The 27299-nt window shown below is 38.3% G+C and overlaps 2 protein-coding genes across 4 annotated transcripts; one reads left to right on the top strand and one right to left on the bottom strand.

The window, feature by feature from the left end:
- Positions 1 to 284: 284 nt before the first annotated feature.
- LOC144642467 (putative pre-mRNA-splicing factor ATP-dependent RNA helicase PRP1) lies at positions 285 to 13404 on the bottom strand. 3 transcript variants are annotated; one of them, XM_078501427.1, is made up of 13 exons: positions 13188 to 13404; positions 11984 to 12173; positions 10959 to 11143; positions 9826 to 9958; positions 8638 to 8883; positions 7527 to 7781; positions 6671 to 6929; positions 5791 to 5982; positions 5175 to 5297; positions 4248 to 4438; positions 3171 to 3221; positions 2117 to 2235; positions 285 to 1531 (listed from the first exon to the last, which is right to left on the bottom strand). In XM_078501427.1, the coding sequence occupies exons 1-13, from the start codon at positions 13265 to 13267 to the stop codon at positions 1426 to 1428; spliced, it is 2130 nt and encodes a 709-aa protein (XP_078357553.1). In that variant the 5' UTR covers positions 13268 to 13404; the 3' UTR covers positions 285 to 1425. The 3 variants fall into 3 exon arrangements, 1 of the variants encoding a protein (XP_078357553.1); XR_013568736.1 differs by lacking the exon at positions 285 to 1531 and having other exon boundaries at positions 2137 to 2235; positions 3171 to 3295; XR_013568737.1 differs by lacking the exon at positions 285 to 1531 and having other exon boundaries at positions 2137 to 2235; positions 3171 to 3286.
- Positions 13405 to 13542: 138 nt separating this feature from the next.
- LOC144642466 (DNA-directed primase/polymerase protein-like) lies at positions 13543 to 27250 on the top strand. The gene is made up of 18 exons (XM_078501426.1): positions 13543 to 13671; positions 14657 to 14749; positions 15897 to 15975; positions 16708 to 16799; positions 17389 to 17435; positions 17570 to 17661; positions 18064 to 18137; positions 18271 to 18344; positions 18879 to 19091; positions 19773 to 19844; positions 19981 to 20075; positions 20960 to 21042; positions 21696 to 21790; positions 22158 to 22286; positions 24013 to 24091; positions 24266 to 24348; positions 24530 to 24573; positions 24961 to 27250. The coding sequence occupies exons 1-18, from the start codon at positions 13619 to 13621 to the stop codon at positions 25630 to 25632; spliced, it is 2169 nt and encodes a 722-aa protein (XP_078357552.1). The 5' UTR covers positions 13543 to 13618; the 3' UTR covers positions 25633 to 27250.
- Positions 27251 to 27299: the final 49 nt, after the last annotated feature.

Below are 27299 nucleotides of genomic sequence, written 5' to 3'. Positions count from 1 at the left end.
CCCAAGAACACAACGCAGCGCCCCGGCCAGGGCTCGAACCCGGGCCGTTCGACTCGGAGTTGAGCGCGCTAGCCATTAGGCCACCGCGCCTCCCCGATTGCCACTAAGGATAGTCATTTTCTGTTTGATGGCCAGCACTACGATTAAATTGACGGTGTTACCATGAGCTCCCCTTTGTGCCGTTTTAGTCAATATTGCGAGTTTGAGAAGAAATGGGTTATGAATAACAGTGCTCGTCCAATCAATTCAAGAGGTCCATTTTAAGGAAACACACAAAACAAGACTGGCTTTCTCGTATTTTATTGCACAATTTCACAGAACATCTGTTAACAAACATTCATCTGTAATTTGGTTGATACTCAATTTACGGATCTGCAGTACAACCCTGATATGACAGACTCGGTAAATAACTCACACCTCCGGACATAACATATCACATCTCGTAGAGCCAGCTACTTAGCCGCAGTAAAATACATTCAAACAATACTGCGCTGGCATGCAGATATATGACTAAGAAATTTTTCGAGACCAGTACACTTTCGTCGGCAAGACTTCCGTCCTCGTACTTCATTATACATACAATTTTGTAAGTCCCGTTCTATAGACCTTTCCAGCATTCCAGCGAACAATGGCCGAGTAGAGGTTTAATTGAGTGGGCAAAAAATACAAGAAATGTATGAAGATGCCCACCCCAACCTTGTTCTGGTTTTATTGTCTGTACGCACTAAACTGGAGTGCGGAAAGGGTCTATTCCCTTTGCGTGTAAGGGATAGAATAAAAGACAGTACATTGTATGCATATCTAAGTATGGGGTTATGGAAATCTTTTCCTTTTCGTCAGATCAGGGTTGTGCTGTAGGTAACACAGAGAGGGAGGCAACAGAAGGACGAAGCATCAAAAGTGTTAAATCGTTTTATCGAGAAACAATCACAGAGGTTTTGTAACGCAATCAGAAAGACCCAGTGATACACAGTTTAGACTATTTACAGCTACAAGTTACAAAAAATGCAACCTGGCTATGGGGAACACACGGACAGACATGCATGAAAACATGGTGGCCTGCGAGCAAGCTGTCTTCTCGCAGGCCAGAAAATATTGTGGCATGTTTTAAGTAGAACCGTCTTGTTAGAATACTACAAAGCCAAAATGTCAAAGCAAGTTACCGTCTTAACTAACATTTAAAAAAGCAAATGAGTTCTAGTTGATTGAAAAGCTAACAAATGAAAATGGTATGTGTGTGTGTGTGTGTGTGTGTGTGTGTGTATTTCTGTCGTTTCATTAATTTAGTGTCTTTCTTTTCCGACAGCAAGATATCTGGGGGCGGGGGAATATGTTGACAATGATATCAAAGTATTTTTCTTCAAGTCTTTTCTATCCTTCTTTCTCATGATGGTTGTTGGCTGTAGCTTTGTAGATGTAAGCTTCCTATCTGTTCTTCTGTAATCTTTCGATGATCCTCTCCAGTACACGCTTGGCCTCGCACATGGGGAAGTTTCTCATATCATAGTACTGAGGGGCAACCTTCACCAGCCTAAATAACAAAAGAGTCGGTCAGTGACTTGAGCTTAATTGTCTTTGAACTGTGTTTGACTTGCCCACCGACAACAGTCTCTCTCGGTCGCTCTTAAGAAATTTATAACTTCGTTGTTTTTTCTCGCACAGTGACAAAATATACTTCTTGTAGCTTGACGATACACATGACCTACCCCTTAAAACAGAAACACATGGTAGTGTGGAGCTGGTTTCTTCATTGCCCAGGGTGATCATTCCCGTCCCCAGAGCCGCTTGCCCCTCTTCACCAGCTAAGAGACTGTGCACGAGATACAAGTGGCTCTGGGGTCACATGATTTAAAATGGCTGGATTTCAACAAAAGGAGCATCCAATCTTGAGCCGTTTTAAAATCCCTTTGTTATACTGGAGTTTGAAATGGTTGATTTGCTTGGCTTGATTTTAAAATTCCCTTGCGAAAATCTAGCCAATCAAACCATGTGTCCCCAGAGCCACTTGTTTCTCATGCACAGACTTAGCTGGCTAAAAGGTAGATAAGCGGCTCTGGAGAGGAGAATTACAGGGTGATTAATTTTGCTTGACACAAAATGTTGTGCGACTACTCACCAGTCAGCCTTGATGTCACTACATGTTCGAATGTAGTTCTTGGTCGTCAGGACAAACTCATTGTACAGCACCCACTCAGGCTTGTGGTCCAAGCACGTGGATGGATGCAGTTGTACAACCTGAAGATCAACAAATAAACTCTCCTTAATGATCGCCATACTTTTCTTTTAATGGTAGCTGGGAGAACTTGTTGGTACATCAAGATATTATCTAAGGATTTTTTAAAGCTTGTCAATGTCTTCTCGGGATGTTCCATTTTCAAGCGATGACATCATAGCCATTGCTTAATGCCACAAGGGGAGTGGACTGGCGATCGCACGATTTACTTTTATCCGCACTCCATCTTAGGATTATAAGCTTTGCAAAGGGATTTATAGTAACTGAGGTTGCGACAAAAAATGTTTAACAGGTGCAATAAGGAGGTGGTAATCAGAGCCGAGATACTATTCTCAGTAAATCAGGTCCTGGTTATTCAAAGGGTGCATTAATCTATCCACTGGACAAATAACTATCCAGGTTCTTTTTGCTGAGGGGCTGTTTCCATATATTTTACTGTTATTTACTTTGACCAGAGTGAAGAACTTTGCCTGGAGGGCGGGGACTCCCTTATGAAAAGGATGAGATGCTCATCGGAAGATGTGAATTAAATCCCTCAAACAGAGCAATCTTGGTGTAATTCAGGCTTCTTCTTCCTCCTTAAAGATACCATTTTCTATTTTACATGAAACCTGAATTGATTGGTCCATACCACCAACACAATAATTTGACAGCATCTTATAATGTCTTCACATGAAACCTAAATTGAGACCTTGGTGGCTTCTTCACAATTTACACCTGGAAGAGACAGCGAACACCCTTGTCCCTCTCATATGGAAGTCCCCCCACCGGGGAATATTGTAGTTTGTCTGGGAACTTCATTATGAAGGGGTTCATAATACCGGTTTTCCACTGTATCTGTATTTCACTGTTTAAGTTCCCTTCCTTGATTAAGTCCCCCCCCCCTCCCCTTGAGGCAGCCGGTGTCTGCTCTTATATTGCTGTAACTTAATCTCACCTGATTGTCCTTGACTGTCAGGTAGTGTCCAGACCTCTCCAAATGAGCCACCTACTCATCAGAACAGTTAAGTGGGAGGGTAAGGTTGGGATTCACAGATTTTATGGTCAGTATATCTGAGGTACCTCAAATAAAATTACTACATCAGTTTTGGGAACACGACCAAACCATTTTTTGTCATGTCTGTTAAGAAGTACAGTGTGGACCTAACTGTTTGTGAAATTTCTTTAGTGGCCAATTGTAAAACAGCGAGAGCAACCAATGAGAAAAAATATTATGTCACATCACTTGGCAACACCTCTGATGGACATGACAAACAGGTCATCGTTCCCCTAACTGTGGACATCAGGGTACAGCACATAATAACAATAAACAAGTTTAAAATGGTGGCGCTTAACACAGTGAGGGACAGAGAAAAACATGCAACAAATGGATTATTGATCTCTTCTGTAAGCAACTTTTTGCTCTTTTACAAATCAGAACTCAAAGCTGTGCCCGTAGAATGATTGCAGGGTGGCTAAAGGCTGTTATGTAAAGGCCGATTTACTCGGTACGACTTTGTCGCATGCTACATCCTTACGGCAGGCCTACGACATGACTTAGGAGTTGTAGGTTTGATTTACACGTCACAATTCGTGTCATAAGCCTGTTGTAAGCACGTCGCATGCGGCAAAATCGTACCATGTAAATCGGCCTTAAGAAATCTTGGTGCCCAGCTCTTAAAAGCTCTTATGATAGCTAAGTTAAACAAGTCTCCCAAAGACAAAAGTAGGTCGCCCGTGGCACCCATGCTCTGCTAGAGCACAGCTCTGGAACTACCAACCAATCTTAATGCAAGCCCATTGTGTGTATGTTGTGTTGTACACAATGGAAAGGAAAAACTGAAGAAGCTATGTTCTCAGTGTATAGTGGCATGTCAAAGAATTATGAAGTAAACAAATAGAACAAACCTTAACAAAATGGCATTCAACACAGTTTTGGTCTGGAAAGGCATGTGGTCCCACTTATTGAGTTTATGGGTCACAGGCATTTCAAGCTGAAGCCATTTTAACTAAGGCCTGCAAGTTGTTACGGTACCTGCATAAAGAATCCAGCCACAAGTGCCTTCCTGATATTCACGTAATAATCCCGACTGTTAAAGTCAGTGCTGCGTCGTGCAAGGTTGAATCTGTCCATGATTCTGGTGAGTTGCTGCCTTACATTGTCAGCTGACTTGAGTGATCGATTTTGGATGAAGTTGTCATAACACCACTGGATATCTTCATGATCTGATGTAATAGAAAAAGGTTTCACATGCAAGGTTGCCACAGACATCAATTTTCAAAGTTCCCTTACTTTTTACTAACGTTTCCCTGATAAAAATGAATTTTCCCTGACCAAATAACTAAAAATGTCAGCTACAGGGGTGGTGTATATTGTAGCAGCCTCGAGCCTCTGCTTCTAACAAAAAGAAACATCACTGAGATCTTGTGACTTGAAATGACTGTTTCTTCCAGCCCTCAGTTGTATGAAATCAGTGGTGTTATACAGTCAACTCTCTCTTACCGGACACCTCCACACAATGTAAGACAGACACCTTATGTTGGCCCCATTCCTGCCGTTTTTTAGTCATTTTACCGAAACTAAACTCCCTATAAGACGGACACCTCTCTAAGACGGACAGTTGGAGCTGGTCCCGAAGGTGTCCATTTTAGAGAGAGTTGACTGTATTCCAATTTTCCCTCACCATTTGAAAATTTCAATTTTCCCTGACTCAAAATAAAATTCTTTGACTTTTCCCAAACCTTTCGGCTTGAAGAATTTTACTTTTCCATGACTATTTCCTGACTTGTGGCAACCCTGTTTTATAACAACCTTGATAGTCAAATTTGGCATGTGCCAATAAAGTGCATTTTGTGGTTGTGGGCTCTTCAATCGACTGAGACGAATTTGGGAACAAAAAGAGTTGTGAGTGAATGGTTTAGCTTTGATAATATTTACAACATCAAATGCTGTATAACTTACTTTGTTTGTATGCATGGTAGACATTCAGCAAGGTGAGATGGTCGCCATCAATGTGAGCAAACTTCATCTTAGCTTCATCAGCAGCCTTCTTGGCTTCATTCGGCCTCAGGAACACTTGAGGAACTAAGGGAAAAAACCAGAATAACTTTACTACAGTTAAAGCTCTCGTAAGCGGACACCTTCAGGATGCGAAAAAAGTGTCCACAACTGGAGCTAGCAATAGAAGTGTAGGGGATAGATGGCCGCTTAAGGGAGCTTGCCCAGCTAACAATAACCGGAAGGACGTGGATAACGACAAAACAAGCACCGAAATATGGTACATGTAATGGTTATTACTGTATAATCATTGTGACGAACGGCGATGTGAAGTTGATTGACAAAAACAAGATACAGAGGTTGTTAACAGGATTTTCTTCGGGGTGTCTGCTTACGGGAGCTTAAAAACAAAGAAAACGTCTAAGGTGTAATCTCTTAAAGTGTAGACTAGAATCTTGTCTCGCGAGAAACGAGACAAGAGGTGGTAACTTACTTTTGAGCGGTACGGTACCTCATAATTCCATCTGAGATACATGTAATTATCAAATTTTGACCCAAAATGACTTTTCAATACATGTACCTGACAACATGGCGGTGATGGATAAAATCTCGTTAGAACAGTTATGATCACAGCTTGCGATCACCATCTTGGCAAGCTGTGGGTCGAGAGGAAACTCTGCCATCATAGAACCAAGTTGTGTTAGATCTCCATTGTCGTCAAGAGCACCAAGATAATTCAGCAACTCAAGAGCTCTCATCAAAGTCTCAGGTGCTAGAACCAAAATCAATAATATTAGAAATTTGTTTAATCATGGCTGGTTTTATTAATTTTAGTTTTGGTGAGAAAAAAATCTGGTACCATCTACTTCAAAATTTGTAGAAGACCCTTTTCACTCCATTTTTATCCAAGGTAAAAGGTAAGGTAAAGCCTGCTGTCAAGCCAAGTGGCTCATCTGGCCGGAGCTTATCCAGGTTTCTGTAGCATTAAGTGGATAAGAGCATTTCAATTCCCCCCCCCCCAGGTGGTATGCTAGGGTTACCCGCAGCAGTAAATTGTCCGGTAACCATTTATACACCTGGGTGGAGAGAGGCAAGCTTTGACAATTTGATCCTGAACAGGGGATTCACATGACTTTGTAAGATAAGATGCATGGAAAGAAATGGCTCTTTTTGGCTATCCATTCTGTATTTATCTTTGTGCCATACATGTACATTTAATTTCCTTTTTTGGTTAAAACATTGGGTAAAATTGCTCTATGCAAAATTTTCTTAACCATTTTTTCCTTGAATTCAAACTTATGTGTATTTTGATGTTTAAGTGTTACAATACACATGTTGCATTAAACTGTCCTGTTAGTGCTCAAATGAAACCTGTTGATAACCAATTAAATTCCAGAATTTGTTGTTGTCTTGATTAACAACAAAATCACTTGCTTTTAAAAGTACGGAACAAAACCTACCGGGAGGATCCATAAAATCAAAATGCACCAAGTCATCGATGCCCAACTTCTTCAGCTGCAGTACCACAGTACCAAGATTGGACCTAAGGATCTCAGGATATGTGTTGTCTTGCATTTCAGTTTGATAAGCCTTCTCTGTATAGAGTCTAAAGCACTTGCCAGGACGGGTACGACCAGCACGACCGGCCCTCTGCTGTGAACTGGCCTTTGAGATGGCAGACACTAACAGGGACTCTACACGGATACGAGGGTTATACACCTATGTAAAACAATCAAAGAGACTCAGTGAGTGGATTGAATACAGTAGAACCCCTGTAAAATGCCCCTGCTAACTCGAACTAAGTCCCATTTCCCTTGGATTTGACCCCACTTTTTAGCCACTTTTACTCGGTTAACTAGAACTTGGATAACTCAAATTCCCTGCTAACTGCAACTACACTGTCTGTAATTTGTTTCCCTTGATCAAAATTTACCCCACTAACTTGAATTATGGTTCTTGTAACTCGGCAGGGATAATAACTGAAATATCCCACTACCTCTTTTTGTTGTGTAATCGGATCCAAACACTAAAAGTGGCACTACAGCAATTTCATTTTGATAAGTGCAACAAACAAATCACGTATTTGTCAGTATTTTAACACTGTCCTATATACTAAAGTGCTGAAAATCAGATCAATTATTAATAAGGCAATTTAAATATTCAATCGACCCTGATAACTCGAACCCCCGCTAACTCAAACTGTTTTTTGTTTCCCTTCAGAGTTGCAGTTAAAAGGATTCTACTGTACATCCATTGCCTGTGCATTGTGTTCTTACGCTAATATCAAAGCTACATACATTGTATGGTACAACAAACCTTCTGTTTTGAAAAGCCAGGATCAATAACAAACACAACACCATCAATTGTGAGGGATGTCTCAGCTATGTTAGTCGACACTACACACTTGCGGCCAATGGCACCATTGGGTCGCTTAGCTGGGGCAGGATCAAAAATTTTTTGTTGCTGTTGAGGAGGTAGAGTGGAGTAGAGAGGAATACAGCGCAACTCTCCTACTTCAGGACCCAAGTTCTCAATTTCTTTCTTTAATCTTTTACAAGCTTCTTCAATTTCCTGTGTAAAAGGAACATATAGAGAATAATAGATGGGTGCACATACATGTTGATCAATACAGAATTACTCTTCGAGTGTTCAACTCAATATCTCATGAGTGAGTGCAGCGATCGATTGAGATATCGATTTAAACACCAGAGGAGAAATCTTATATCTCCAAGCAACCATGTGTTATTTTGTTTATTTTATAAACCTACAAATAATGAGGTTTTTGATCATTTTCCTAAGATTTTCGAAAATTTTAAAAATATTGTCTAAGGTCATACCAGTTCAAACTTTTCCGAAGATTGCTGAGGAAGATCCGAAGATGTTTCGACTTAATATCGATTAAACTTTGGCTCATTCACCATTGAAACATGGCCACCTTGTCAGCATGTGATTGGTGATATCAAACACACAAAAAAATATCGTAATTTTACACATGTTGTTTTTCTTGGAGGTCAAAATCCCAATAAACAACCGCAGTAATACAGTTTAGAATCACTTTTGTGCACAAGACGAAATACAGGATTTGGGGTGTCATTGAAAAAGAAACTTTAAAGGTTGGCATTACTAGCTACATGTATTTGGCTACATGGAGAAGTTAAAACAAGCATCACAGCACAAATTCAGCTCAACACAAAAATGGGATCCATCAAACTCAGGCCTGGTTGACACTAGCAACATAACAATATAACAGCAAGGTCACACAAATGCAAAAAACCTCACATTGATGTTTTATGTCAACAGTGTGAACAACATAACATAATGACATAGTTGGAGCATAATGACATGAGGAAAGAACTGATCTTTTCTTAATGTTATGTCCATGTCGTTATATCGTTATGTCGCTAGTGTGAACCAGGTTGGTACACACCTCTTGTCCAGTGAGAAAGAGCAAAACGTCACCCTCCACTTCCTCACACATATGGATCTGTACCACAGTTCTAATGGCTGCCTCCAGGTAGTCTCGCTCAGGTTCAGGGGTGTAGAATATCTCAACAGGGTGTGTCCGTCCAGGTATTGTCATGAGTGGAGCATTGTCAAAGTAATCTTGAAATTTTCCAGCATCCAAAGTGGCGCTCATGATAATGATCTTCAGGTCATGTCTTTGACGCACAACCTGTAAAGAAACACAGTTATACATGTATTGATGTTAGTTGTGATGTGGAGTTGGGTGTCCAGTTTCTGTCAGTATGGCACAATAGCAGTTACAAGTTACCCAATCCCCAATCATTTTGGCCGCTTGCTGAAGCAATATTATTAATACTCCTGCTGTTGAGAGGTGCTGCGAGAGTGTGTAGTTGCCACAGAACACAATACAAGGACCCAAGCAAGGGCATAAGCCCAGACCTCTTCAGGTGCAGCCAAAAACACTGACTGTGCGCTTCCCAACATAAAATTGCATTCCTTGTAGAAAGTAATTTACATGTAATATTACACCCACTTTCAGTGTTATGTGCATAGTGGCTTTCGATTAACATCCATCTTTTGATGTGCTTAATACACAAGATGGATTGAAATCCACCGATCACCCCCACTAGCGTGAAAACTTATGCTGCTCATTGGCATGAAACAAACACCAGTATGTATTGGTTTCAATTGGCTCATTTCAAACAGCATGTCGAAAGATGATGTTGAAAGATCGATATACATGAATAGAAAGATAGCTATATGAATATCTCACACTGCAAGTGGGTGTAAAGTCTAGGATATCTTTCTGCACCAATTATTATCAATTATTATCAACTATTAACTAGAAATAACATTTAGGATTAAATATTAATTATTAGTAACTGCTGTTAATCAAACTGAACTATATGAAGTAGCTATCGCGTATAATATTTGTTAAAAAATAATAATAATGAACTGATGTAACAATAGGCAAAAGGAAACCTTTTTAGGCAGAGGAGTTGCCCTTTTATTTATTTATTTAATTTTTCTTTCTTGTATGTTGTTAATGTAAGTAATATTTTACGTAGTTTCTTTTCGTGTAATAAGTGTTATTGTGTTTGTAAATGAATTAAAAAAAAAAAAGTGGGTGTAAAGTAAATCTGTTTTGTACCTCTTTCAGTAGACCCATGAGGATATCGGTGGCAAGAGTTCTCTCGTGGGCTTCATCAAGCAAAATAACTGCATACCGGTCCAGCAAGGGATCTGTCATGGCCTCACGTAACAACATACCATCTGTCATGTACCTGAGTGCAGAATAAAACAATCCTTACTGACTGTTGTACATTTTTGCTTAACAAGAATTTTGACTACTGTCTGGCTGACAAAAAATGAAAAAACAAATAAATAAAGACTATCAAGAAGACTACAGTATCTAAACATGCAAGTACAGTATCTGATGTAATTTTACACCTGCAGAAAACTGAAATTAGCTCATTCATCAAATTATATTAAATTGTTTCTGAGTGCATTCTCTCTGGTATGAACTCGATTTTATCTTCATCTTTGAAAACTACAGAAGTTACATCTCAAAGAACAAGAAGCTACACTGTACATGTGTGTGTATGTGACAAAATTTAAAATGATAAAGAAAGTTGATTCTGAAAATATCACCTAAATGTACACTATATGTACATGTTGCAGTTAATTTTTGATCTCAGTTAATTTTTTTTAACTAGTTAGTATTTTTTCTAACTAGTTTTTTTATATTCTAGGTTAATTAGTAGAAAAAGTAATACACCTCCCCTCCCTTGATGTCTCATTACCCCACCCCCCATCTTTACTAACACCCCCCTTACTATCTGCTATTAATATTATCCCCCTCCTCTAAGTACTATCATCTATTTTTTTTATTTTTACCAACCTGCACTGGATTTGAACTCTTGACCTCTGGATTTGCTGTCCAACCCCTTACCACTTTGCCACGTAGGAAATGTTGGATGAACCACTATTTTTTAAAAATATATGACTGCAACCCATACCCTAACCCTATTATTTACCTTGTATAAAAAATTAACTAGTTAGAAAAAAGTTAACTAGGTAAAATTTAAAATTAACTGCAACATACACAAAGTCATACAAATACAGTAAGTCATTCATTTATACTAATAGGGACAGGGAGCAAATTAAGACCTTGGAAAATTATAATCACCATTATACCGTTAAATGTACAAGTAAAGATTAACATCATTTATTTGACACAGTAATTTGCTCAAGATGGCTAGATGTAAACTACAGTGTACTCACTTCAGGCATGTTCTAGGGCTTGTGCAGTCTTCAAATCGAATAGTGTACCCGACTTCCTGACCAATCATCACGTCTAATTCATCAGCGACACGCTGTGCGACACTCATGGCAGCTACTCTCCTGGGCTGTGTACAGGCAACAGCCTTGCGCTTGTCCATGCGAGTTTCAAGACACCACTGAGGAATCTGCAAAGCATCGTTCATAAACTTTCATAACTGATCTCTGAAGAAATTTTTTACTTACATGTACATGTAAACCTTAGGTTAGAGTACACTGTATGCATGACGCCCAGATATTGGAAAAGCCAGAGGTCTCATTCAGAGCTGTGCTTTGGCAGAGCCCAGGTGCCACAGGCAACTTAGTTCAGAAAGCTTTAGGGCGGGCCCCCAAGATTTCTTAGTACATAAGAGCCTTTGGGCACCCTGCAATTATTTTAGAGCACAGCTTTGTTCATTGGTACCAGTATTTAAGTCTGGTTTCTGAAGCAAAAAGTATGCTAATAACTTCAAGTTTGAAAGTGAAATGGGATGCTCTTTGTCCCGAAAAAAAAAAAAAAATTCTACCACTACATGTATCCTGTCATAGTTTGTTGAAGATTAATTAAGTACATTTAACGACTGCATCGCTAAATGGAGGTTGGGTGCCTGCGACATCCAGGAGCTTCCACTATTGGTGGCCAGCGCCTAGATGGAGACTGCTCCCATGGCTGGGAAATCCTGGCAACCCAGCCAAGAGCCCCCACGCAGAAAGAAGGAGGACAGGCACCCGTCACACTGATTAAACAGTGGAAAGGGAGGGAGGGAAGGGGTTGAACAGAGTAAAGGCTAAACTCCGGGCAAACAATCTACTGGCCTGGCCAACACTACAAACACACGCCTGAAATCCGGAGCACATGGAGTCCTGGCGCATGGGCATATCCAAAACACCGCTGACCACAAGGGAACACTGACACTCTTTGTTGTTAACTCCGTTAAATTGCATTGTTGTTAACTACGTTAACTTGCATTTAACTGCATTTATTATACCTGGGTTGTTTTTCCAGACCCTGTCTCTCCAACAAGAACAAATGCTTTGTGTTCTTTCATGCCTTCCATAAACTTTTCTCTGTATTCCCATACTGGCAGCTCAATTCTCTTCTTAAGAATGTCAAAATATTTGTCTGTAAATAGCTTGCCATTGAAAGGATTGATCTTCCCACGCAGATTACTTGGGTTGCTGAAAACAGTGAAAAAAAGAAACAAAAGTGGATGTAATTGAGGACTTGAAGTGACGAGGATTCGATGTAAGAAGTTGTATATGTACATGTAAATACGCATGAGGCTACTACATGGCAGAAAACTAAGGGCATTTAACAAAATTATGTCTGATAATAGTACTTAACAAAAGAGGGAAATTTGATGTAAGCATTTTTCGGCCCTCATCAAACTTAAAGCTGATTTCCAGTCCGTACTGCGCAGACTCGGGGTTTGTTTACGTTTTTGTTTTGAATTCGTTGAAACGTTACACTTCGGTGACAGCATACATGACGCTTTTTAGTCTGCCATTACAGTTCGTTTCGTTCAAGAATTTCCGATGAGCTAAAACGTCGGTTTAAAATAGCGTCAAGGTTCTTCTACTCGTTATTATTTGTTCTGCAAAGATATCTGGCGTTAATAATGAAGAAAAAGGTAAGTTTGGCGCGGAATTTTTAGTTTTGCTTGTAAACATTCCCTTCGTGGTGGGCTCACATAAACATTGCAGCCGAGATTGCGCAGTACGGACTGGAATTCATCTTTAAGTTTACAATATTTGAACATAGAGGGTCTTTTGGGGGGAGGGGGGTACTAATCTCATTTCCCAGCCAAAATTTGAACAAATCCCATTTTCCAGCCTACTTTTTGCCTAAATCCCAGCTCCATTCTTATTTCTTCGTTGTGATTCTCGGTCCCAGTGACCCAAAACTCATTCTCAGTGAAAATATAGGCAAATCCCAGTTCCCATTTTACCTTTTCAGGCCCCTCAAATAACAATCAGCATTGATTGCATTGAATTGTACGAACAATACTGAAGCACTGTACATCGTATAGTTAAAAGCATTTGCCGGATCCTGAGGAGTCACAGATTTATTTTAAACAGCAGAGGCAATTTACATGCAGAAACTTTCACTTTCATAGCAGATCAGATTCAACAGCTGCCGATTTGAACCTTCTGCAATGCAAATCTGTCCTACGCAAAAAATATCTTGCTTACCTCAACTCTTCCCGAATCCTTTTCGCGGTGCTTAACGAATTGGATGAGTTCCCATCGACATCCAATCTTCTTTTGGACATCTTGCTCTGCGGTTAAGTGAAAATCACCTTGCAAAAGCTTCGTAAACGCAGGTTTAACACCGTCAAAACTACTCCATAGATTTCGCCGGTAAAGAAAATGCAAAAGACACGCGCTTTTCATCTTCCTCCCACAAGTCTTTGCAATCTCATAGGATTCTAAATATGGTGTTATTATCCACAATCCCTGTCGAGCGTTATTGCCCGCGAAACATTGAAAACATGGCGGATTACATGTCCTACGCAAAGTTTTCTGTCAATTTATTACGGGAATGAACTGCTTTAAATCAACGGATAAAGAAGTGTTATGTTGACCTTAAATCAGACTGAATATATGTAGTGTCCACGGACAAGATGGCAAAAAGTGATCCAAAGATCAGGAAGTTCTACGGAGATAGCTCGAAGAGGTAATTAAAAGTGAACTTTAAAATAAGCTTACAATACAAGTAAGCTTTAATATATTAATATAAGCTTATTAGTCGAGTTTTTTTTCTTTCACCCATGGAAAACAGGAAAAGTTTTACAAAGCCCTCCCCTACCCAAGAATATTTTTAAATATTAAAAAAATATGAAAATATGTAAAAATATTTAAAAAAAATATTTAAAAATATGAAACAAAAATGCTGATCTGTTTCTCATCTCATCTGCTGTGATGTGGGTGGGGGTGGTGGGGTGGTGGTTGGGTTGAAATGAATGCCGGTCACCTCGCCACCAAGCAATCTCGCCACCAAGTGAAGTCAGCTTGGCTCATGGATTAAAGAACAAGGAATACACCAGTTTTGATGGTGAGTTGGTTGGTGGAGAGATTCCTTAGTGGCGAGGTGACCGAATAAGGTAAAGGTATAAGGTAAGGTATACGGTATTTTATTTAAAGCCGTTAACATCGGGAGTGGTTACCCAGTCTCCTGAGCCAGGGGCTCATGTTAAAAACGCACACCGGATACCGTTGAAGTAAAGATGTACCTGGGAGGGAGAGGGTAAAGTGTTAAGAACTGACCATGTTGTATCCACTGGCTGTGGATACAACATGGAATACCCTCAAATTTTGTACTTCTGTACCCAGACCCTAATTTGAAATATAGAGGTGGTGGCAAACAAGGATAAAAAATTAATAATGTTGTGGATACATTGTTGCTTGCACAAATGTTTCCCTATTGCCCGCATGCACAACATTTTTTGCAGACCCAAAATTTATATCCGAGACTGAAAAAATGTTTCTGATTTTTTCAGAAACATTTTGTGTTGGCAACAAATGTTTCCCGTTTGCGTAGCATGGACACAATACATTAAATTTTATTTTGTTTTGTGTCCCGCTCCTTTGCTCACCCAAGAAACATCATGAGCAACTTTGCTATCATCTTAAGTCACTGTGTGACTTTTCTTATGTGGCAGATCAAACAAAACTTGGGAACAAAAAAAGATTAAGCTGGAAAGATGTGCCAATGACTTCAGCAAACACCCAATATTACCCACAAGACATCTAAGGTAGGAAAAAAGGAAAATGTTGTACTTGTTTATAAAAATTATGTTAGCTGACTTCTTTCCCTGCTAGCAGAGCCACTTTGATCTTTCCTTCCTCTTTCCTGACTTATCTAGGAAATATCAAAGCGACTGTGCCAGCAGGGTATTGACTTCTTTGTTAATTGGGGAATATTATGACCTTGCGAACACAGTATTTCAAAGTGATTGTAAATGTATTTAGAACCCAATCCCTGGGGGTACAATCCAGAAATTTGGAGGGGGTGTGCGATGCACTTCCCGCTAAACTCCTTGTAAACCCTTTCTCAGACCAAAATATGTCATTTTCTCTACTCTATTTCACACCTCACCCAAGGATTGATACCCTATTTCCAGACATGACCCTACCTTTGTGTAAACATTTGAGAAGGGCTTTGAATGCCTACTATTGTAGAAATGCAGTTTTCAAGAGATGAATAACAATGGTTTCAAATTAAAGTAGTTTTTCCAAGAATTATACCCAGCTACACGTATTGACCCAAGTGTAGAAACTATACCCTATTTCAAACCAAAATGGTCAAAATTTAGCAAAATGGTTATAAAACTCTTTTTGAAAGTGATAAATGATCATTGCAGTGAATTTCCAATTTAAGCAATTGGAAATAAAGAAGCCTGAAAAAAAAAATTTAGGGCTTCTACAGGATTCGAACCCGTGACCTCCGCGATACCAGAACGATGCTCTACCAACTGAGCTATTGAAGCCACACATTGGGAGCGAGGTCAATTGTGAGTTCATATTTTCCCGTGAGAGGAGTGAAATGATGCAATGTATATGAAATGATTCATATATGAACTGCGGATGTATATGAAAGTGATAAAATTAATGATCATCGCAGTGAATTTCCAATTTAAGCAATTGGAAATAAAGAAGCCTGAAAAAAAAAAAAATCAGTTTGACTACTCAGTGTGACTTGCTCCAACGGCAAAGAATATTGTGAAGTTTGAACTAGATAAGAAAGTATAGATAGACTAGTGTGCACTCTTACTAGTCCTCTGTCCTTTGTTTCTGAGCTACTCATTGCCCAAGAAACCAAAGTACCCTACTGGCCAGTTGGTTGATTTTTGGAGTGGTTGACGAATCAATAATAATTTACAACTTGTGTATGTCAATTAGGATAGATGACCCCGTGCCCATATTTGAAACCTTCCCACGACAACAAATGGCCTTTGATTACTTAAAGACTTGTCAGGAGGTGGGTTGCTACTTTAATGTAACAGTAATAAATGTATTGTTACATGTATTTCATGGTTGCGTAAATGGTCATTCCAGTAAACCTCAATATTTTGTCTTGTGTTCTGAAATAAGGGACATTTTTCTATTGTAACCAGAAGTCTTAGATACATGTACGTATGGTTAGATGGCAATGGTTTAAAATTGTGACCCTTTACATGAAAACGGACACTTACGGCTTTCTATTAAACAGGTGAAATAAAGGACTATCGAACTGTTTTTAAACGGGCCTCCAAGTGGTTTGAAACGGGTTCCACTGAAAGTTCGAATGGGTTATTAAGAATTCCGAACAGACATCCAAGTGGTTTGAACAAGTCATGAAAAATTGCAAACAGGTAGTTGAACTGTGCGAACAGCGCATGAAAAATTCTGAATGAGTAACCAACCCATGTGCAAGGCATATAAAAAATTTCAAACGGCTGGCCATGAATGGCTTAATGGCTCTCTTATAATTTTGAACAATAATTGTTCAGAATTATAAGAGATTATTCAATAGTTATTGTGCCATGAAAGCTAAGCCAAGCAGCACCAGCATGGTTTCCATCGTTTAGTTTATTGCGATGTCAATACTGTTCTGAACAATGTGTGGCAGTTTACTTAATGATTTCTGTAAGTGGAGCACAAATTTGAGATCTCAGGTTTTTCTAGAGTTGTGGATAAAACAACTAAAGTATTCAATGTTATTACTGGGCAGGATGTTCATATGTTTGCTAGAGAAAAGGATTGTGATGGAAAGCGCGTCTACATTGTTGCCACTTTACCACAGTTTTGGTATAAATACACAAGGTATGGTTCAGTGACTTACTGCACAGCAAGCTTCAGTAGAGATTAATAAATATTTGGCAGGAAAATGTGAGAGAAAGAAATTAAAAAAATTTCTTGTAGAACTGCTTCAACCATGGACAAAACTAGTTGAGACAAACAGATGTCACACACATTTTGCAAAATATTAATGTCATTGTCTTGACTTACAACTGGGTATAAACTTTCATCATCATTATCATCATCATCATCATCATTAATTATGCTTGTTGTTGTGTTGTTTTCACAACATGACAACATCGGCACAGTTGAAATGAGGGAGGGAGGTTGAAAAAAACGATGAGCTGTGGTACTGAAATTAGTGGAAATTTGGCCAAGCATTTCTGTCAACAGTTTTGTCCAAGATTGTAGGTTGTTTCTTTGAAGAAACATGATCTTTATGTAGTATGCCTTTTATTTACACACAGAAAGGCATCATGATAAATATATCTTATTGAAGTAAAAATCTTATTGTTGCTATTTCTAGCGTCACAGACAGCAAATTTGAACCAAATCCTTTCGAGTTCTAATATTTCATTCCTGATAGATTCCATACATGTATTTGAATTAACAGAGGATGTTCTCCTGAAAACAGAAATTACTATGAGGTCATACCAGAGGGTAAATTTCATTTCATTTGTTTTTGTTCTTTCTACATTGTACCTGTAGTCCTTAATTTTGATACCTTATTTATTTATGCATATTGCCACGTTTAATGGTACTGCAATAATTGTATCGTTACATGTTCATTCTAGGAGCTGCATGCAGGCTGTACTTTGACTTGGAGTTCAAGACAGAATTTAATCCAGGAAAGGATGGACCTAAGATGGTTGAGATTTTTATAAAGGTGAATATATTAATCAGTTGCAGCTTAAAAACCCAAGGGGGTGGGGGTCGGGGGGGGGGAGTTAGGGGACATTTTGGGCTACAATCGGGTATGGGTAATTAAGATCTGGTCTGTAATTATTAAGTTAGGTTTTCAAGGAAACCACAAGAGCGTAGTTATCTACTCTGTCTTGTTTATTATTTACATGTATCTTGTTTTATTGGCCTGTTTTAAGTTTGAGTAAACGAAAAAAAAGAGAGATTAAATGGGGAAATTTTAGCATTCAACAAAGCAAAGCATGATTGAACCGATATGAAATGGCCAAGTCAGTTCCAGTTGTGTATGGATTTTTTAAGGCTGACTAAAAATGGGTAATTTGAAAAACCATAAAATAATGTAGATGTTTTTTTTTTCAATTTGCAGTATGTCTGTCATCACCTGAAGGACATGTATGACATGAATTGTAGTAGAAAGGGCATTATAGATTTAGATTCAAGGTTGGTTTTGAATGATTCTTTATAAACAATTTTGTTTTATTCTTTCATAAACAATTATTTTGTTGACGTTATTTGTCTTTTGTAATCTGTGTTAATCTCCTTTAATTTTAACTATCCTTGCACATGATTTCAGCACTACTACCAAGTTTTCAAGACATCTTATCTTCCACTTGCCTGGTGCTGTTTTTAAGGATAACATCGATGCTGGTGAGATTAACATGTCAGGCGTGATTGTCCGGGGAGGGGGGTACTCCCCCAAAATACCTTTCGGGGTATATGCTGCCCAACAGGGTTGTGATTTTGTGCTCCCGATCTTGAATGGGGTATTCATTTTTGGGACAATTTCTTGATTGGGGTTCTTATGATATTTTGAACACAGGATTGAAAAGTTTCAAATAATCAGCAGCCAAATTGTGGGTTTAAAAAATTAAACTGCTTCAAGAACGGTGTATCATTTTGGGTACAAATTCTTTCTAAATTCCTATATTCTTTCTTTTGGAGACCCCGGGTGGCACATACCCACCCAAAACATACCTGAGTACTCCTCCCTCCTCCGGGCCTGATTGCTGCCATTTAATTTTTTACAGAGGTGGTACAGTTACGTAACAGACCAGTGTATTTCAAGGGGAAAATCACAAAAAAATATATCAGATTTCACACAAGTTAACTGCCAATAAACATGTACAGTAAATGCAGTGTTGACATTCAGTAAAAAAATTTACATTTTTTGTCACCTACCAGGAAATTTTGTGCGACACATTTGTAAACTACTGGAACGGAAGCTTGGCTTCGGATCTGACATATTTACATGTAAGAACCTAGATTGCGATTCTGATAATCCTCATCCAACAATTCAAGCCAACCCGTTAACTGAAAATTTAAGTGTAGATGATGGTTCAGATTCTGTTGGTGCTGACAGCACTGAAGGGAAAGAAGATAAATGCTTTGCTTCAGGTATGAATAGTGTTTAGGTATTCAGAAGTACCATGTGTTTCCTTGTGCCGTGTCCATATGGTGTTATTGTCTACCCGAAGTGAAAAGTGTAAGCCCCTCATTACATGCTCAATTTGTCTGGCGCTTGAGGGACATTGGAGATTTGAACTGACAAATTTCATACTAATGATCTAACTTAAGGGATCTGTGTTATGCCAGAAAGTTGATCTCTGATTGGCTGTAGCTTAGTTTTGAAATTTACTCTCAAGTAATGACCAGCCTGAATCACTTCATGCACTTCGTGCTCACTTTCGCACTTCATGCTCTGTGAGCTGGACTTGTAGACAAGTCTAATGTACATGTATGCAGACCTTTGTAGAGCTATATACGTCAGTTGTATTTCTTGGGTCAAAACACAGCATCTTTAGCAAGGGTGTAAAGATATATTTCTGACTGTGTACTTGTGCTAGTTTTAGCCTTACTAACTGTTGAATAAGGGTTACAGTACTATTCAAAAGTAAGTTACCACCTCTTGTCTCGTTTCTTATATCACCATACAAGAATTGTGTCACTCATTATAAAAATCACGTCTTGGGGGAATCACTGAGGTGGAAATTTTGGAATTAGTTGCAAGCAATTCTCTTGCAAGAAAGTGATTTGTATGACTTATGTTTACTAAAGACCTTTTAATTTAATTTGTAGTTAGTCTCCAAGAATTGCAAGAGCTTATTATTAAGGATGGAAAAGGCAATTTTGGAACATTTTGTGACCGAGGTTCGTTAGTTTATTTGTTACTAAGTGACAAGTATACCTTAACATTGTTATCTGAAATGATGGAAAATGGGGGCCTCTGTTGATTTCAATCTAACTGTGGTTTTCAACAGTGAGTCATTGAGCTTTTAACTTTCAGGAGTCTACACAAAGAATCGAAACTTTAGAATTTTCAAATCAACAAAGATTGGGAAAAATGCCCATCTTCTTGTGTCTGACCAGAACATCTTTAAGGTAATACCAGATCTGAGCACAACAATAGAAATAGCATCATTACATTTTGGTTTGTAATACAGTAAAAACCCGTGTATAAGAACCTAGATTTTTCCAACTTAGCCTAAATAGGTTCTTATAGAAATGGTATTTAGTGGGATTTTAGGCTACTTAGGTTCCTAAATAGGTTCTTATGAAAAGGGGGTTAAAAATGAAAATTTTAGCCTAACAGGTTCTTAAATTTTAGGTTCTTATACGCAGGTTGTTACTGTACCTGTAAAGGACTACAGCTACCGAACACTCTGCACACGCTGCATGCCTATAATACTAGTATGATTTGCTGCAAAGTGCTCAACAGATTGCAGCTACATGGGCTTTCTGCACACATTGCAGGCCTATAATACTAGTATGATTTGCTGCAAAGTCAACAGATTGCAGCTACATAGCTCTCTGCACACATTGCAGGCCTATAATACTAGTATGATTTGCTGCAAAGCGTGCAACAGATTGCAGCTACATAGCTCTCTGCACACATTGCAGGCCTATAATACTAGTATGATTGGTCTGCAATGCGTGCAAGGGATTTTAGCTACATAGCTCCCTGCACACATTGCATACCTATAATACTAGTTTGATTGGTCTGCAATGCGTGCAAGCGATTGCGGCTACATAGCTATCTGCACACATTGCATGCCTATATTGCTAGGTTGTAATTGGCCAGCTATAGGCCTGCAATGAAGAAGGACTACAGCCACATAGCTCTCTGCACACATTACAGCCCTATAATGTTATAAGCGTGAATCACATGCAAAGGACTTTAGCTACATAGCTCTCTGCACAAATTTCAGGACTATATTGCTAGGTTATTATCTTTGTTTAAAGAATATATGTTACTGTTGTCTCAGCCCAGCTTCAGGGATAGGAAAGGAAGTTTTTCAAAAGACCCTGAGTACTTGTTATTCCTGGATTCACTGGTTTCCAATGTTAGGTGAGAGCACATCTGACCCATAATTATATTGAAGCAGTTCGGAACAGCTTAGTGGTAGACTGCCATTTTCTTTACTTCCTTCAGGTTTTGATAAACATAACTAAAAATTTAAAAGACTGCTGTTCATACTTGAATATTGTTCCCATACTCATGCTCTGATGAAAAGAATGTGTCAGACACCCCAACAATCACAATGTTACCTGAATAGAACACACCCTGAACCTTAGCTGTATCAAAACTTCTTGCTAAGAGTGGCTCTGGCATAAGATTGTGATACATGTACGTTATAAATCAAACATGAGAGGAGTGCCTCACACATGCCACTGACTAGAGTATTTTTGACCAACTTCAAGGTGTTAGGAATGTGATGAAACACTTTCTCAAGAGTCTGAAATACCTTCTCAAGACAAACAAAAGCTACAGAAAAAAATTAGAGAAAAAAATCATAAAAAACAGATAATATGCTAATTAAACCTCATATCCAAAACATGATTGCAGTTCTAATTTCCTTGTTTTAACTTGATGAATTATTAATGAGTTTAAGAGGTTACGAGGCATGTAATACATTTTAGTTATTAGTATGCTGTGCAGAGAGACAGCTGCACTTTTAATGGCTATCGTGTGTTAAGACAAAAATGATCAAATCCGAACAGCATGCAAGTTGGAGGAAAGGATGTGAAAGTTTTAACATGCGACAGTTGTGCCAAATCATCCAAAAGATCCTCTCAGAAAGGATCACAGGACTCAGGTACGTTGTTAGCCTGCTTATGTTGTATACATCTATATTGGAGGTTAGAATTTGTCAAAATATTTTTTCTGCGAATAATTGGTTTAAATACATCAGGTAAAGCATCCAAAACTTCGGAATATCCAATGTTATTAGACAACAAACTGTTATGATGTCCATTTATGGTGTAGAAGTCCATGTTATTTGTCATCCATCATAACAGATATCATGAGACATTCACAGTAAAAACCTGCGAGTAAGAACCTAATTTTTAACAACCTGTTAGCTTAAACTTGCCAGTTATACACCCTCTGTATAAGAACCTCTTAAGCCTCAAATTTCAAAATAGGTGCTCCCTTAGTACTGACAGAATTACTTTTCTTTTCAGACAGCCCAGCATCTTCCCAGAGTGGTTATGAACACTCGCCTTATCCTGAGATTGACCAATTCATATCACAAGTCATTAACAAGGGAGGAGTTCAAGGTGAAATTAGAAGATGGGTCTTCTTTCCGCAAGGTATTCACAAGCTTGGTCAGCTAAAGAAGCAGACACTCTTGCAAGTTAGGATAAAAAGTCAATTTGCTTACTATGATTTTATATGTGGTGGTAGCATGAAAACGCTCAATTCTTTTTCCGAGAGCTCATAGCATACATAGTGATGCATAAGATCGGGTTAAGATGGAAAGGAAAGGGGTAGAGGCCTGATTGCTTTGTATCACCTATGTAGATGGTTGGGATAGTGTTGTATATTAAACTATCAGCACCATGATGTTAAACCAGTTTTTAATGCAACTTGTGCAAAATCTGTCTTGGATTTTTAAGAAAAAAATATATCAAATGATATGCCATGGGTTTTAGGCAAACAACGACGACTAAACGATTGATAGGAATAAGAATGTCCCGAAATGGCACTCTGTATCAGTATGTGTGTTATACATCTTGGTATATTTGTTATCCGTCTGAGCTGCAAAAACGTGATATGACCAAATTCTGCGTTTTTGGTAGAATGTGAGCCACGACGGTGAATTATCTATATTTCTTGAATAGCTCAAAATATTCAGGAATTTCTTAAGCTAATGAATTTTTTTATCGGAATTGTCCTCAGCGTTACCATCATGGTTGCGTAAACTCCCCAATCATCATCATCATCATCATCATCATCATCATCATATACCCACATTGTATGTAAAGGGAAACAGGGTGACGCATACGTACCAACAACATTAGGAAATAGTAATTGTATCGTAAAATGCTGGCAGTTGCTTGTTAATCTGAAGTTAAAGTATAGCATCAGTGTCTGTTTTGTTTCAGCCGTTTTACCTAGTTCAGCAAGAGCAGCACAGGCTAGGTTATTACAATATATATAGCCGCGAGTGTTTTACTGGAAAATAGACCACTCGTAAAATTCATACGAAACTGCATCCGGGACTGTAGTGGCGTATTTTCCATATCCTCACTAGTGAGGATATCGATGACGTCATTTCCCCCCTTTGCACGGTTGTTTGTGCAAAGCTGCCAAACGCCGGTTGGAAATGGCGAGCTATTGAGATGTCTATCAATTCGTGAAGTTCACTGAAGCCAAAGTAAAATCTTTTTTCTGAGGAGCAGGAAAATGCTAACGTGAGGAAGAAAACTTCATATGACTTGAAATTATTTAAAAGAGTTTCTTGTTTGTGAACACGAAGGGAAGGTAATCAAGAAATTCCAGCAGCCGAACTGCAAGACTTCGCTGTTAGAAATCAGAAAAGCGGCGAGTTTGAGTAGAAACAGATTTCAAAACAGCGAATTATAAATTATCAGTGACAGTGATGAAAGCTTATTTATAAACAGCTTTTACATTTAAGTCGTACGTCTTTTGAAACCTTCAGTATGCGGAATGCCTTTCAGATTGGCAATTTGTTAAGCTTAATATTAGCCGTCGCTAGTGTTTAACCTTTTGATAAATAAGAATATTTTAACTTCTACTTTATGTATGTTTTTTGTCTATATAATAAAAAGGGAATTACACGGTGGCTTCAAGATATGAATTTTATTTCCTCGTGGTAAAAGCAATATTTTACTTATCGCTGCGCTCATTCGTAAGATATTTCTTTACCACTCGAAAATAAAATTCATATCTTCGCGCTGCTGTGTAATATCCTCTATATATGTAACCCTTCTGAGACCCTTAATATAGCTTTAATGATGGTTGTATATAATTTCCTTGAGAGGAGGCTAAATAAAATTCGTTTTCAATCGACAGGGAAATTACTGACTTACGACATCTTGAAGAACCGTTGGTGTGAGAATATTGGAAGAGCACACAAAAGCAACCACATAATGTACGAAATAACCACGAATGTGTGTCACTGTTTTCTGAGAAATGCTGCTTTCTTATAAAATACGACATTATTGTTTTGCACCATAACTAATAATGAAACGTTATTTAACAGACTCTTATATGTTCAAGAAGCCATTAAATAACCACGTAATTTCTTGTTATTTTTTTTGTTCAGGATTGTTGCAGATTTGAGGCTTGGTGTATATTACCAAAAGTGTCACGACCCTGACTGCAAAAACATCGACTATCATTCTCCTGGTATGTGACGTGTGACCAATCCAACCTTGCAGAAGATTTCCATAATCGGGATGGTTATAATTATGGAAATTTGTAACACCTTAAAATCTACATTCCAAGATGTTGCTAAAATTGTTTTCAATAATTAATGAAACTTACTTCATAACATTTGGCAAGTCACTGTTTGTTTATTCATTTCCAGAAAGGCCTATTCCTGACGAGATTAATCCATTGTCATGTGCTCAGGTAATTTAACTTAGGGTCTTACGACAATGAGGAAAGCATAACATGGCTATACAGACACTTACTATCTATAGTTTAAGTTTATCACTAAATTTTCATTTGCCGTTTTTGGGCGGGAACTATTTAACTCTCGTGCCTATGGACTGATAGTTTCCCTTGAAGATTTTATGTTCTAAACGCCTACTTATAAGCCCTCGAATTTCGTTTTGGGCTAATATTTGTCTTTAGAACATACAATTTCCGCGGCAGCTATCAGCCCATAGACCCTCGACAGAAACATTCTTGTTTTTAAGAAACCTTCAGCTCTCACTCTTATTGTTAAATATTTTGTCCACTTATTTCTGTTATTAAAATAATAAAAATAATACTTCAGTCCTGTTTTCGTTTCAGTGTAGTGAGTTTGTGTCAGAAGATTGGGACGATCAAGAGCTTTGTAAGCTTGCGGCTGAATGCGAGGATTACGGTAGCAGTAATTCCTATAACTCTAAAACTCAAGATGCTCTCAATACAACTGAGAGCAATAGCAAAGGATTATCTTCCTCGAGAAGCCATACAAATGTCGCACAGTGTGACATTAATTGGGATGACTGGGACGATAATCCAATGCTTCAGGTTCATGCCCAATGTGACAGTGATGTCAGTGAAGGTGTTGGCATTCCTTTCACGGACATGCAAAAACACCATAAGAGGACGCTGGAAGAGTTTCAGAAAAACGAAATAGGCACTAGAGAGGGTTTGGGATCATTAGAAAATGGCACTAGTGGACCCACATTGATTGTTGGAGAAACAATTGGTCCAATAAGGTTATGCAACCAAGACATCAGCCATTTAGAAATTGCTCACAATGGGAAGGGTACGACGAAAACTTGCGACAGTTGTCACGGATTCTCACTAGAAGAGTGCAGTGGTGAGAACAACAAGTTGGTAGCTATATCAGAGGAAGACGTTTGCGGCTGGTTGGACGAGGATCCTGTTAGTGATTTAGAGCTGTCCTTTGCTGCCGAGGAAGCTGAAATACAGCTTACCAATAAATCTACAATAGTTGTTAATCTTTTGTCTTAAAGGGACACTGTCACCAGTTTCACTTCTTTAACTCAAGAGTCTTAAAGCTGATTTCCAGTCCGTACTGCGCAGACTCGGGGTTTGTTTACGTTTTTGTTTTGAATTCGTTGAAACGTTACACTTCGGTGACAGCATACATGAAGTTTTTTAGTCCGCCATTACAGTTCGCTTCGTTCAAGAACTTCCGATGAGCTGAAACGTCGGTTTGAAATAGCATCAAGGTTCTTCTACTTGTTATTATTTGTTCTGCAAGGATATCTGGCGTTAATAATGAAGAAACAGGTAAGTTTGTCACGTAATTTTTAGTTTTGCTTTGTTTGTGAGGCTCACATAAACATTGCAGCCGAGATTGCGCAGTACGGACTGTAATTCATCTTTAATAATTTAATAATTTTAATAATTAAGACATGGAAACTACGAATAGTGGTCCAATTTTGTTAAAAATCACCATGCAAGTGTACTGAAGCGATAAAGAAGTAATATTGTTGTGATGCCATCAGGAACTTTAGATCTTAACTTAAAAAAGTCAGGCTGTTTTTTAAGTTTTGTCCTTGTAGACTGGAAAGACGCCTAAAAATTATTATGGCTCCCTTCTTTCTTCAACAACAATTACTTTATATTTTCATCTTGATGTTCTAGGTGCATTTCATGTACGAAAAGACCTATTCGCCAATTTAAGTACTATTTTACCGAAAAGCATTAAAATCCCCGTGACAGTGTCTCTTGAATGTGTTTAACAGATAAAATGATTTGACTACTATATCACGGTTTTAGCATTTAAATGAAATCACAAAAGTTGTTTTTATGGTACACCTAACTGCAATAACATTTTCATATAAAAAATGAAAAAAAGCTACAGTAAACACCCGCGTGTAAGAACCTACAAATTTTCTAAGTTTGGCAAAATAGTTTCTTGTATTTGGGGGTAGTTATTGGTAATTTAGGCTAAGTAGGTTCTTAATAAGGTTCTTAATTTCTAAGGAGGAGCCATAGTTTTTGATTGTACGAGAAGAAAAAAAATGGGTTTGGTCCTTCATTATACAGCATTTATTCATAACTGTATTGCTTCAAGCCTCATGCAAGGTCCAAAGAAGACAATTACAGTCTATGTTAATCTGTCTTTTCTTTATTTGTAAATACAGTTTGGGATGTTCTGTTAAAAATGTTCATAAAAATTTTCTATAACCCACATATAAGAACCTGCTGAAATTTGCTTGGCTAAACAGGTTCTTATATTTTGGGGTATTAAAATGGCAAATTTCTGCCAGCAGGTTCTTAAACCACTAGGTTCTTACACGCGGGTGTTTACTGTACATGCTACATGTGCAGAATCATACTATGAGAAGAAAAACTCCAAAGGCTGTTACTATACCGTAATGCTGACTGCTTTGATAATTGTTGCAATCCAAAATTGTAATGGGAAATAACATGTCTTTTTAACGGATTTTTATAACCATAGGTATTGCTGTAAAATAAGTGGGACATCGTAGTATCCAAGCATGTTATTTATTGGCTTTTTTACACACGAAATATAGTCTATGCTTGTTATTGGCTTACATTTTCTAAGTACATAGATACGTCTGTTGCCCATAATAAAAAGATGACTGACAGTTTTTTTTTAACAAGAAAATGGCAGCAGAACTTACTCTTTTTCGGCTGCTTTCCAA

Source organism: Oculina patagonica, chromosome 2 (assembly GCF_052425735.1).
Source record: "Oculina patagonica isolate OP01 chromosome 2, crgOcupat, whole genome shotgun sequence".
Classification (NCBI taxonomy): domain Eukaryota; kingdom Metazoa; phylum Cnidaria; class Anthozoa; order Scleractinia; family Oculinidae; genus Oculina; species Oculina patagonica.
This window is presented reverse-complemented; position numbering and strand designations above follow the sequence as displayed.

Coding starts and splice junctions, on each gene's coding strand:
- LOC144642467 (XM_078501427.1), bottom strand. CDS start 13,267: ATGTCCAAAAGAAGATTGGATGTCGATGGGAACTCATCCAATTCGTTA. Junction 6,930..7,526: donor CTGGCTTTTCAAAACAGAAG/GTTTGTTGTACC, acceptor TGTTTTACATAG/GTGTATAACCCTCGTATCCG. Junction 5,983..6,670: donor TGATTTTATGGATCCTCCCG/GTAGGTTTTGTT, acceptor TTTTGGTTCTAG/CACCTGAGACTTTGATGAGA.
- LOC144642466 (XM_078501426.1), top strand. CDS start 13,619: ATGGCAAAAAGTGATCCAAAGATCAGGAAGTTCTACGGAGATAGCTCG. Junction 15,976..16,707: donor ACTTAAAGACTTGTCAGGAG/GTGGGTTGCTAC, acceptor ATTACTGGGCAG/GATGTTCATATGTTTGCTAG. Junction 18,138..18,270: donor ATTATAGATTTAGATTCAAG/GTTGGTTTTGAA, acceptor ACATGATTTCAG/CACTACTACCAAGTTTTCAA.